At 47.7% G+C, this 12,960-nt stretch overlaps 2 protein-coding genes across 4 annotated transcripts in view; both read right to left on the minus strand.

Moving 5' to 3' along the window:
* LOC117218107 (uncharacterized) overlaps positions 1–9,706 on the minus strand; it is a 135,218-nt gene extending 125,512 nt beyond the window's left edge. For 2 of the 3 annotated variants that reach the window (XM_076526424.1, XM_033466199.2), the window contains exons 1-2: positions 8,957–9,706; positions 6,936–7,375 (exon numbers count right to left, since the gene is read on the minus strand). In XM_076526424.1, coding sequence (XP_076382539.1) covers positions 6,936–6,975 — 40 coding nt within the window. In that variant the 5' untranslated portion in view covers positions 6,976–7,375; positions 8,957–9,706. Of the gene's footprint in view, positions 1–6,935; positions 7,376–8,078; positions 8,410–8,956 lie in introns of those variants that run through there. The other variant, XM_076526428.1, reaches the window with a different exon arrangement.
* A 127-nt stretch (positions 9,707–9,833) lies between these two features.
* Positions 9,834–12,928, minus strand: LOC117218105 (dynein axonemal intermediate chain 4). The gene is made up of 4 exons (XM_076526415.1): positions 12,855–12,928; positions 12,195–12,771; positions 11,741–12,134; positions 9,834–11,528 (listed from the first exon to the last, which is right to left on the minus strand). Exons 2-4 carry the CDS (start codon positions 12,665–12,667, stop codon positions 10,131–10,133), a joined length of 2,265 nt encoding a protein of 754 aa, XP_076382530.1. The 5' UTR covers positions 12,668–12,771; positions 12,855–12,928; the 3' UTR covers positions 9,834–10,130.
* Between the last annotated feature and the right edge of the window lie 32 nt (positions 12,929–12,960).

Genomic DNA, 12,960 nt, shown 5'->3' on the forward strand with positions numbered 1-12,960 from the left:
TTTGCAGTCGAGTGACGATTCCGTGGCGCCAGCAAAAATTGTTGGATTACGTTTGAAAATACGTTTTTAACATCATCGAATTTGTTTGTATTTAAAAGAACTGTGCGAATTGTAATCGTTGCTTGAGTCACCAAATTCAATGTCGTATGCATAAAATGCAGTAAGTTGTATCAAATGGAAGTACTATAGATCAGAGGAACTGTTTTAGATTTCGAGTTAAAATGGCTCGGAGTGCAAAGGGTTAAACGACGTTTGGACGCGATCAAAGAACGAACGGGAGGTTGCTTTTTAACGAAATCTCGAACGAATGATATTTCTTGTTCGATCGAAAACAATTGAATCGGGGAGCTCTCCCCGATAAAAATGAGTCCAAGCAGGACATATATCGGACTTTCTTCGATGATATTATGATCTTTTTCATAACATTGTGTATCGATAAAAAAAATGCTCGATTTCCCAGAAGTTCCTGCGTTGCTGGAAATATTGTCAGAAAGTGGACGCGTGACACGAAATACACGTTTAGTATAAAATACACGTGTAATGTAGAAATACACGTGTAATGTAGAAATACGTGTGTAATGTAGAAATACGTGTGTAATGTAGAAGTACACGTGTAATGTAGAAATACACGTGTAAAGTCGAAATACACGTGTAATGTAGAAGTACACGTGTAATGTAGAAGTACACGTGTAATGTAGAAATACACGTGTAATGTAGAAATACACGTGTAATGTAGAAGTACACATGTAATGTAGAAGTACACGAGTAAAGTAGAAATACACGTGTAATTCTAAATACACGTGTAATACAAAATACGCGTGAAATAAGGATCTCTAATGCATGCAAAGATATTCTGCCGAAAGCGAAGCCGTGTTCTACCGGCAACAAAATTCACCGTCTACCTTGTTCAAGAAAACCGGGGAGAAATCCTGATTTCAATATCCCACGTAGAACGTGCAAGATTGTGAAATCGAGATATCTGATTTGCGAGCATATCGTGCGGTAACATCTTCGCAGAGGGAGATTTTTCGAGGTCATTCGGCTGGAAACAGGGAATCCCGCGCAACCCTGTATCCCTGTAACCCTGTACCCTTTCTGGTATCTATTATTACGCCCGAAGACGATCCCGAAGCCCGTTGCCAGGACGCGGCGGGGGCGCGGCGCGAAATAGAGATTTTCAGGAACACTCGGATCGCCATAATGGATCCCCCACGAGCTCGCGAAGGTGGTGATTTCGAGCGGGGCGTAAACCCGCCGGCAATTTTCTCCACATTATACCTCTCGTTACACCCACGTTGCGCGGGGCTCGCCGTGGCTATCCGAGCACGCTACGTGACTCCGCCATTATCGCTTCCGTTGCGTTCCACCGATCGCTTTCGGGAAGACTGGGCACAACCGATCGTGCCCTGCCCCCCCCCACCCCCCGCGCGTCCCGCGACTTTGTCCACGTGCCGGGGCAGATTGTGTGCAAATGATTAGCCGGCGAGCCTTCGCGAGCAGAGCCGGTCAGCTCGACGGTTGGATTTGTCCATTTAATGGCAACCCCCGGTGATCGAATCAGCGGCAAACGGTACCGACTCCGGGCCCCGGACTCTCGCGGGCCCTACTCGCCGGTATCTCGATCGTCACTCGGCTCGTTCCCGCGACAAATCGATCGGTTCTCGCGATCTAATGCCAGCTGTTCCGTTCAAAATTCTACAGGACGTGGTTCCAGCGGTATTAGCGCGCTACCTGCCGGTTTATCGTCGTCCAACTTCCGCTCGAAGAATCCACTTTTTAAACAATATGTAACACGTTCGTCGTCGCGTCACCCAGATCGACGGGTGACGGGTATGCTTATGTGGGGGCCCCTGTCACCCAAATATGGGTGACGCTCTTTTTATTCAATTTATAGGACTTTCGGTTGGATTTTAAAAGAAATCAAATGGAATAAGCACTGAGATATGAATATAGGATATACAACTTGAAAATACTAAAAATATACATATTATACTATACTTTTTACTAATTTATAGTGAATATTTAATTTGAAGTAAAGCAAATTAAAGTAAATAATAATTTATAGCAGCTCCATCAGTCGGATTTGGGCCCCACGAGAGACTCAACCGAATTGCGCTGGGCGACGAACGTGTCAATATCATCGAAGACCTACGATAAGATTCTGATAACGAGTACGCGCGACGAGGATTACTTTTAAATACGCGACACCCCTTTCGTTTCGTAGATACAGTAATGTCTCTCTATTCGACGCTCAGATTGTCCACAGAAAAGGACAATATGAGAAGAGGAGATACGATTATTCGAGCCTTGCAGTTCGTTTATTATAGTTTCGAATTGTCAGCAACTAGAAGAACGAGCTGCAGGGCTCGAACAATCGTATCGCCTCATCCCAAATTGTCCATTTTAGTGGACAATCCGAGCGTCAGTAAGGGAGTCATTACTGCAGTTTCGCTAGCCACAGTTATCCTCGAGGACTGCCACGAAGAATTGTAGCAGTTTCTAGCAAACAATTGTAGCAAATATAACCCTGACATAATCTCAAATTATCGTATCTCCTCTTCCCAAATTATCCAATTTATTGGACAATCTGAGCGTCAGTAAGGGAGACATTACTGTAATTTCGCTAGCCACAGTTATCTTCGAGGACAGCCACGAAGAATTGTAGCAGTTTCTAGTAAATATAACCTTGACATAATCTCCAATAATCGTATCTCCTCTTCCCAAATTGTCCATTTTAGTGGACAATCTGAGCGTCAGTAAGGGAGACATTATTGCAGTTTCGCTAGCCACAGTTATCCTCGAGGACTGCCACGAGGAATTGTAGCAGTTTCTAGCAAACAATTGTAGCAAATATAATCTTGACATAACCTCAAATAATCGTATCTCCTCTTCCCAAATTGTCCAACTTTTATGGACAATCCGAGCGTCAGTAAGGGAGACATTACTGTATAGCCTTTAACGTTAAATCTACTTTCCTTGGAAAATTCGACGTTAAAATTAGACTTTAAAATTAAACTTTGTGCCATCTTTATCAGAAAATACGAGCTTGAACGGAGAAATTTATCACATCATCTCGACAATTGTTAAATTAAAAATACGAATTAGGTTATTTGACCGACACCGATAGATTTAACATGAACGATGTTTCCCGGCAACGTTTTATCGCGCATAAAACGTTAACTATCAACGCGGACAAGCTATAAGAACATAAAACATTTTATCGCCGACAAACCTTCCCCTTGCTAAACCCAAAAGATCCAAAACGTCCGTAAAATCCCAAATAATCGAAAGCTCCGCGCCAAAATCGAGTTCGCCGACCGTGGCGTATAAACATTCGCGAGGGGGATGAATTTTTGGAGAGCGTCGCTAGCCACAATTATCCTCGAGGACTGCCACGAAGAATTGTAGCAGTTTCTAGCAAACAGTTGTAGCAAATATAACCTTGACATAACCTCAAATAATCGTATCTCCTCTTCCCAAATTATCCAATTTAGTGGACAATCCGAGCGTCAGTAAGGGAGACATTATACTGTAGTTTCGCTAGCCACAGTTATCCTCGAGGACTGCCACGAACAATTGCTACATAACTTCCGGTGGAATCGATGGACCCTTCCGAAAAAATTAAAAAAAAAACCAACAACTTCGACAACTCGTTGTCGAAAGTTTCGGACACCTCATTCGTCGAACAATGCCGCCGCCGCGCGATAAGGCGTCGACGTTCGATCCCTGGGGACGCGTCCTCCGCGTCGACGAGAGGGACAAGCCGGCAGAAAACAGGTGGTAAATTTTTGCCGGCCGATAATCGGTACGCGAATCGATCAATATTTATACCCCGGCCGTCCGCTGATGGAGCGATCATTTATTCCGCTTTATTAATTGATTATCCCGCGAGCGATGATATACGATTGTGGCCCGTGCAGCCCGTTACGAGCAGGACGACTATCGGCTAGCCCGCTCGTGCATAAATTACCGATAACGAAGCCCACGCGCGTTTTCTCTAGATCTTGTTCTTCTTTATCCGCGCGACGTCGCGCGGCCGCGAGACGACGACGACGATCGAAACGGCTAAATAAACCGCGAGCGCGCGCGGGACGCAAGGAACGGGTGAACTCTTTCCTCGCGCACGGCCGGGTAAACGACCGACATATAAATCTGATAAACGCGCGGCGGATATTATATTCGCGCACGATTCGCGACGGTCCGCCGCTTCGCGCGAACAGCGAGCGGTTCGTTGGCTCTTAGGCGTCGTTATCGAATCAACGGCGCCCGACGGATCACGGAAACATAATTCAAGATCAGTGTCACGGCTCGTCCTGTTCCGACGCGGCTCCGACCGCGCTGACAGAGAGAGGCCCCCTGTGCCGCATCAATGGGCCGCCCTGTTCCCAGAGAGAAAGCCCCGACTTTCTATCCTCGATTAGCAAAATCGACGGCGAATACCCCGGGATACTCGCCGGCGCGCGCGCGCGCGGTTTTCCTCCTCCGTTGAACGATCGCCTCGCGGATTCGAACAAATTGAAATCGTCGGAGAAGCGACCTGCTCGAACCGCGGGATGAAGAAATAAATATATACGAGATGGTAGATAACAGCGGCGAGGAGAACAGTTTGGCAACCCGGCTCTGCTCTCTCTCGACATTTTCCAGCCAGCCGACTTTATTCGGCCGGCGAACCATCGCCTATTGTGTGGTACTTTCCAGTTATCCAACAGCTTCCACGGAGCTTTACGGACTCCGCGGCCGACTCTCGCGGGTCGAGACTTTCGATGGTTCCTCGGTCGACTACTCACGGGTCCCCCGAAGATGTCCGACCGGTTGTCCGGTCGCTGTCCGTCGTTTCCCTGCGGGAACTTTATCGAGTTCCCAGGGCATTAGAAATCGTACGTACGAGCCTGTTTATCCGCTACCATCTCGCACCTGTCCACGTTGTTCGAACAAGGAACCGAAATGTAATAAAGGGAACTAGGAAGAAAGTCCCCCCACCCGTCCCCACCCCCGAAAAGTCTGTCGGCAGATAAGAACCACGGAATCCACGGTTCGTCCAGAAACGGTAACGAAAGAATGCGGCCAAAGGCGTGCACGGCCGGGATCAGATGAAGATAGAGGACAGTGATGCATGATCGCGATTAGGTCAATAGGCGGGGTCCATTACCGATCGGGCCTTACCAGGCCTTACGAGGGAGGAGGTTAGGGGAGGGGGGACCGAGGGCCAAGATAACGAGTGCATTATGTGGATTCGGCTATGTCGGATCGATCTCCGATCGCAATTAGGCGAACGAGAGCGTTTCGCGGCGGGGAGAGGAACGCGGTGCCACGGTTCTCTCGGCCTGCCACGCTCGTTAATCTTCCCCTAAAATGTATAATTGGAGACGTTAATTGGGTTACACGGACGTGGCGCGCGGCCGGCCCGAGATAAGCACTTTGTTACGTGTATCGAGGCGACAATGGCCCGTTAGCCCCCGGCAGAAAAATGTTAATTAGCCGGCTGACACCCCGGGGTCGAACAACAGATCCTTCCTGCTACGCCTATGGACCGAAAAATCGCGGGACTTTTTGAACCCGCGGGACGCTCTCTAACCTCCGCGCCGCGATTTTATCGGCGGGGGATATCGCGTTTCGTGAACGCTCCCAGGGTACCAGAGCCACGGAGATTGATAAATAGATCGTAATAACCGGCAAAAGAACACCGGAGGAATTGTTCTTTCCGTCGCGGCGAACGCTTCGACCCCGCGATTAAATCGGGTTCTTAAACGTTTTGGTGTAGAAAATGAGGCATTTTTTGACTAATTAAGTCTGTAATACTTTTGTATAATTTGTATAATATATATTGCATAATTTTGATAATTAGTCCTTAATAAAAGTAAAAATAACGTATTTGTATTTTTTGACAAATTACGTCCGTAATACTTTTGTATAATCTGTACAATATATACACAATATATTATACAATATATATATATACATATATATTGAATTACATTTATTATTATATATTATATTATATTATATTATATTATATTATATTATATTATATTATATTATTATATAATAATATATACAATATATCTTGCCTTCGTTCATTGATTTGGCAAGATATATATTGCATAATTTTGATAATTACTCCTTAATAACGTGAAACAACGTATTTGTATCTTTGAGTAAGAATATTCCCGCCGCGAAAAAAAAAATGGCGGGAGATACTATTTTGAAGATCCAGGACGGTAGATAACGCGTCCCCGAGGCGATCGATTGCATCGTGTAAACAAAGAAACGAATAACCAGTAAAATATGGAAAATAGTAATACTAACCGACGCTCGAAGCAATATAATTATGGTAATGGCCGCGGTACAGGTTATTTAAACGACATAACGGATACGCACGATTGAATGCGCAGAGAAAGATGCGCGCGCGTAATTACATAACCTATCATTGTAATGGATACTTTATTCTTCGTCGGACGTCGCACTCGACTTAGCGGGTTTACGTAAATCTTATCGGGAATCTGCGGTGTTTGTTTACGAAGTTTCTCGAATAAATGATAGCTCAATCGTGCGTCGCAGATTTTTCATCGATCGAAACGCAACTTGAACGATCGTATTTCAATATCGCGTCGCATCTATTCCCTACATTTTTTTTATTTTAAAACGCGACATTTGCAAGATTAATTATTTTGCTCCTCGTTGCCGCGATTGTTTATACAATCGGAACGAGTGAAATTGTAAAATCGAGGGTTTAGAATTGTTCGAAACCATTGTCTTTTCTGCGCATGTGTATTCGCGTCGCTGCGCACCGAAATTCAAACGATACGACCGCCATTTTGTCCAACCCTATCAACCCTATTAGTTCGAAAGAAGATATGTCGGAAAAAATGTTTTCGGTTAGCCCGTCGAATATATAGGATAGCTCGACGATTAAAGAGAAACGTGCGGGTACTTACTTGCGAACCACCCGTTGGATCCCAGGACGTCGATGTTCATAGCGTACCGAATGTTCGAGGAAACGTGTAATCTCGCGAACACACCGCTCCCCGGGCACTCTCTCGTTCTCTACACCGTGCTTGTAAACTCGAAACGACACTTTTACCGCCGCGCGCGCGCGCGCCGCGAACGTGCACGATTTTCGGAGGATTCACCGTTGCCGCGTTCCGCACCTCCTTCGCCCGGCGTGGTGTACCCGGTCAGCTGGAGAGACGAGCGTGGAATCGGTCAGGGTTCGTCGCGAACAGAGTGGTCACAGTGTAGCTCGTGCCCCGGCAACATCGGCTTCGCTACTATTCCCTGGTTGCACATGTTCCTCGCTATTAAGCAGTCTTCACGCTGACCGCGTTCACCGCAGAGATAGTGGATGCACCGGGACCGAACAGTACGCGGCGGCGATCTGCGACAAATCATTGACAGGAAATCAGGATCACGTGTCACGTGACTTATCGGCGGACTCGATGCTCATAAATATCCCTCTGTCGACCGTTCGGTCAACTTTGCGACATCCGGTTTCGCAAACGACGTCCCTCTACAAATCGAAGGAGATATTGTACTCGCTTTTTCGAAATTCATCGAACGAACAGGAAGAAATTCTGTTTTTAAATAAATATATTTAATTAATATATGTATATTAATTATATATATTAATTATATATTTAATATATATATTCTTCGTCGGACGTCGCACTCGACTTAGCGGGTTCACGTAAATCTTATCGGGAATCTGCGATGTTTGTTTACGAAGTTTCTTGAACAAATGATAGCTCAACCGTGTGTCGCAGATTTTTCATCGATCGGAACACAACTCGAACGATCGTATTTTAATATCGCGTCGCATCCGTTCCCTATTTCTTTTTAATTTTAAAACACGATATTTGCAAGATTAATTATTCTGCTCCGCGTTGACGCGATTGTTATATTCGAACAACGCGACGTTTCGACGTGTCGCGGGACTTTATATTCACTCGGAAGAGACCTCTATCGATTCTTCACGGAAATCCACCGTTTCATGGAAACGCAAATTTTCTCCCGCGTCCTTCCTTTCTAACCTTTTTTCCCCTTCGTTTTCGAAGGAAACGCGCGAAGATCGACGAACTTACTTTTCCGTCGAACATGTTCGGCTACCGGTTTCGTTGAAACGAGGCACGTCGAATCAAAATATATACGACGGATTCGTGACACGCGGTTATCGTGTGACAGCTCGGTATGCGTGGCCGCGAATTCTTGGCGCGCGACAAACAACGTAATGACCGGCGATGTTAATGCGGACGTGTTTCTACTGACAACCGAACGAAGCTAATCGTCCCAAAGAACCTCGCAGGACATCCTCGCCGGTGACATTTTTTTTCACCGCGGGCACAAACGATCGCGTTTCGACTCTCACGAACCACGGGTGAAACTGACATTCCGGGCCGCACGCGCGCCTGTCGAATTTTGATTCGTCGAATTGACACGGGCGGCGGATGTGTCACTGTTTAGGCTACGGTAGGTCGAACGGTATATACAGCTACCAGACTAGAAGGTCGAATTCAAATTTTCGACGCTGGAACTGTCGCGCACTTGTAACGATATCTTTATACTTTTCTACGAACCGCAACACCGCAAAATATTCTGTTAATTACTGTTAATTGTTAAATATTCCGACTTCTCGAACGTAGTCTTTTCGCTGGAGCAACGATACTTTAAACGTCGCGCGAAGAAAAGACGCGATACAAGCTTTCAGGAATCGAGATAACGAAAATAATATTTCAAAACGTTCTGTTCGCTGGTTTCGACGCGATTTACGTAGCAGCGATCCGTGTAACAATGTTTCTAAGGCCGGGACGGCGGTAACGCGATTCGTCGAGGGGGCATTGTGAGTGGTTAAAAAAGAAGATTCCCGGGGAGACAAATAGTATCGAGGGAATGTATCTGCATGCCAAAGCAGGCGGTTATCGGGTCGGGTGATCGAATAAAGAAAGAAACGTTCTAGAGTTACCTTCTGGCCGGGCAGCAGGTCCTCGGCCGCCGATCGAACCGGGCGGAGATCCTCGTCCGGAGCTCTCTCTCTCTCTCTCTCTCTCTCTCTCTTTCTCTCTCGCTAACTTTATTCCAGAGATTCGTTTACGAAAAGTTCGAGAGCCCGACGGGGGGAGCCAGCCGTGTGTGTGTCCAATGCGAAAAGAGACTGGTAACCCCCTGAAGGCGTGCGAGACTGTCTGCGCACGAACCAGGCACCGGTTTTCCGAGGCGCGTCCGATTCGCGTGGGTTAGCCCGCGATTGTTGCTCTCGCGCGACGTTTGCCCGGCCTAAGAAGAGTACTTAGTTCGCGTAGTTGAGTGCGGGCGTAATAAGACTGGCTGCTGACGGCGGTAGCGCGGTTCGTGCCCGCGAGCGGCAGCAGCCATGGAAGCCCCTCTACCATGGCACTCTCCTGCAACTCCTCCGAGCAAGCCAGCCAGCCATCCGTGCCGACTCGCCTGCCTACCAGGGCCCAGAGTGGGCCCCGGTACCGGAGTCCCATCCTGAATCGAAATGGTCGCTTTGCTTTCCGTGCTTTGCGCGAATCATAAGAGGCCTCGGGCCACGCTTCGCTTCGGGGGACCGAGAGGGGTCCCCACGTGCTGGATTTCGCCCGCGGGCTGCTCCGTCGATAAGGCAGTTTCAGGCATCCCATAGGGCCCCCCGTAATTACGTACGGTGGTCCGCAAATTCGCATCGTCGTCGTTCGTACGTTGCTCGTTAGAATGTCGTTTCGCTCCTAGAATCTTATAAGGGATATTCTGTAGCTTTTCGTACACTGCCTGTTTCACCGTGACAACGAACTTCGCGCGTCCTCTACGCATCCATCTACAAAAGAATTATTGTCGTCAGATTATGTGCATTTTGATATATTGTATTGTGCAGCTGGGTCGTTTGCTCGGCCTGCATGTAGATAACTATACGTCACCCGCGTGTAGATAAAATCATAATACCATCGTGTCAAGTAATATCGGCTATGGAACCACGATAGGTCGCCTACTTTTTTTTTTAGCTTGAGACCAATCCAGTTAGCATCCAGGGTTACCGAACTATCTAAGAGTCGATCGAAATTATTGGAGTAGAACCGGTAGGAGGTTGACTTTAAATGACAGGAATATGAAAAGAAGATTAAGGATCCACCTCCGAAACGTTAAATCCCTTCCTCTGTCTGGAACGGCGGCCCAAGCTTCCGCAGTTTGCGCAGCAGCAGCGGCTTGGTGACCAATGCTTTTTCAATCGACTCGATCAACACCTGTTCCTGATTGTACGGTGGAAACGGCATTCCCTCCAAGTTGTAAACGAACACGTTGCCATTCATATCCGCGGTCACCAGTCGGTTGCCATCTGCCGTGAAATCCACCATCACCAATCTGGCACTCTTCGGCGACACCGTGACGGACGCGGGGGTGTGAATTTTTCTGCGGATATCCCAAATGCAAATCTCGTTGTTGACGATGGACACGATGATCGTGGAGTGGGTGGGGCACCAGGCTGCGTACCGGACGCATGCCATCGCGGTGGACAGCGTGATCAGAGGCTCCGCGAGGCCCTCGGCCCAGATTCTGGTGCACCAATCGGCGCCGCACGTTAGGAAGATCTTCGGGCAGAACGAGGAGAACATTATCGAGTATACGGGGCCGTCGTGGGCCAGGAAGCTCTCGATGTGCTGATACAGGTAATTCGTCGAGCACTTGTAGATGCAGCCTTCGTCGGAGCCGACAAAGTAAACGGCGCTCAGTGTGGGGTGTCTGCGGAGCACCAACGCCCCCGGACTTCGATTAATCAGCGTATCGTGACCGACGCAGTGAGAGGTTCTTGCTACCCCCGGTAGTGTGCCCTCTATCCTGTAGATCTTCATGATAGTAGTCGATAAGAAGTTCTCGGCGTATTGGTAGCAGAATATATGACCGTCCTGGTCGCACGTGTAGATCTGCTCCTGGTAGTCGAAGTGCTCGTCCCCGGGCCACCATTGGACTTGCCACTGCGGCGAACAAGATGGAGACGTGATCCTCTCGCTTTGCCGGATCACATTCTTGTGAATAGTGCTCACGTCCAGCACCTTGATCTGGCCGTCGTTGAATCCAATGGCTAATAAGTTCGGCCGATCGCGACTCCAGTCCAAGTCCGATATAGGACTCTCGAACTCGTACCAACGCCCCGGCAGATGAGGATTCTTTGCCGACCAGATCAACAATACTCCGTCCTTGATCTCCGAATGTGCCCGTGCTCCGTAGCCCACCGCCAGAATGTTCGACATGACGTAACTCCAGCGGAACGAAGTCACCGGACGGCCTTCGCTCATTTCAAATTTGTGTTTCCAGAGCAAGTCCAGGCTGTAGGTGAACTCCAGGTCTAAGCTGCAAGGGTCTTGCTTGATCAAGCCAATGAAACGCTTCTGCGCGTTAATGAAGATGTTGTTGGATATGATGCGTTCCATTACTCGCACCGCGTTCGCGAAATTCACGTTTTGGAAGATCTCCTCTAGCTGCTCCTCCGGCGCCTTTGTTTTCTTATGACGTTCCAACGGCGGCAACTTGTCTCGCAGTTCCTGGAGAGAAGGTTAAATTACATTAAGCTGATATGAAAAGGTGATACGAAAGGTAATATATATATATATATATAATAATATATATATATATATATATATACATATAATATATATAATATTATATATATTATTATTAATTATTATTAATTATTATTAATATTATTATATATATATATTAAGGTGATACGAAATACAGTACGAGAAACTCAAACCTCCTCCTCCCACAGTCGTTCCATACTCTCCTTGGTGCGCACAATCAACAGATTGTTCCTTTCTGTCATCAGATCGGGCGCGGCATAGACGTCGTGCATCACCCAATTGTTCACGAACGCCGCCTGGTTCTTCCGCGTGTTGCAGCGGAGGTACGTGCCACGCGACTTCGTGAGAACTTGCAGAGTCTGGGTCTCGGAGTTGACCAGCTTCCTGTTCGATCCGGGCCCTGTCGTCTTGTACTCGTACATCTCGTTCTCATTGCGGATCGCCAATCCCTCCGGTGTCCGCAGATCGCCGGTGTACGGTAGCATCTCAAAGATGAAGAACGTCTCCGTCTCCCTGAGCGTGATCGTCACGGTTTCCGGTCGGCACGGGAATATATTCGGGTCGATGCTGCGACAGAGAAAAATGACTTTCAGGAGATTCGAGTTTTCAAACCAGATCGGCGATTACCTAGGCAGGTAGAACTGCGACGGTGCTTTGTCGACGGTATCGATGCTGCGAGAATCGGTGAGCTGCGTGGACCAGAAGCTCTCGAACTGCATGGCCTCCATGATCATCGAGCTGGCCGGAAGCGAGGAGGTCCTGACCAGCATGGACGAGCTCTTCTTCAGGTTGTCGATCGTGGAGCTGGAGGACAAATGGCCGGTGCTACCGACTCGGATCAAACCGATCATTTCCAGAGCCGTGATGTTCCGCTCGTCGATCGCGCTGTATTTAGGATGGCTCAGTATCTTCGGGGTGACGTCAGAGTTCTCGTCGATTATCCGAATCGACTGCCGCTGCATAAGAAGCGGCGACGCGACGTTCTTTCCGGTTGTCTTCCTCTGTCGCCCGTACATGCTCATCTTCAGCCTCGAGGACAGTGGACTCTCCAACTTCCCCGAAGAGGTCAGCGGCGACAATCCTAAGTCTTCCGACTTCATTCTGGAAACGATCTTATATTGATCTACCTAATTCGAACTCCCCGCACGTGCTCGGTATTGATAAATGAGATCATTCGTCGCGCCAAACTATCCTACGACATTGACTGCAATGTAAACAGCACGGTTATCCTTTAACGCCATGGTGATAGAAAAATCGATTACGAGTTAACCATAGCATCGCCGATACCTTGCGATCCTTTCTTCGACGTCCGCTCGAATATAATGTTTTTTCGGTATTTACATTTAATAGAACCGTGATCGAACGATCGTTGCAACGTATCGAATTTGTGTCA

The sequence above is a fragment of the Megalopta genalis genome, chromosome 1 (assembly GCF_051020955.1).
Source record: "Megalopta genalis isolate 19385.01 chromosome 1, iyMegGena1_principal, whole genome shotgun sequence".
Lineage (NCBI taxonomy): Eukaryota > Metazoa > Arthropoda > Insecta > Hymenoptera > Halictidae > Megalopta > Megalopta genalis.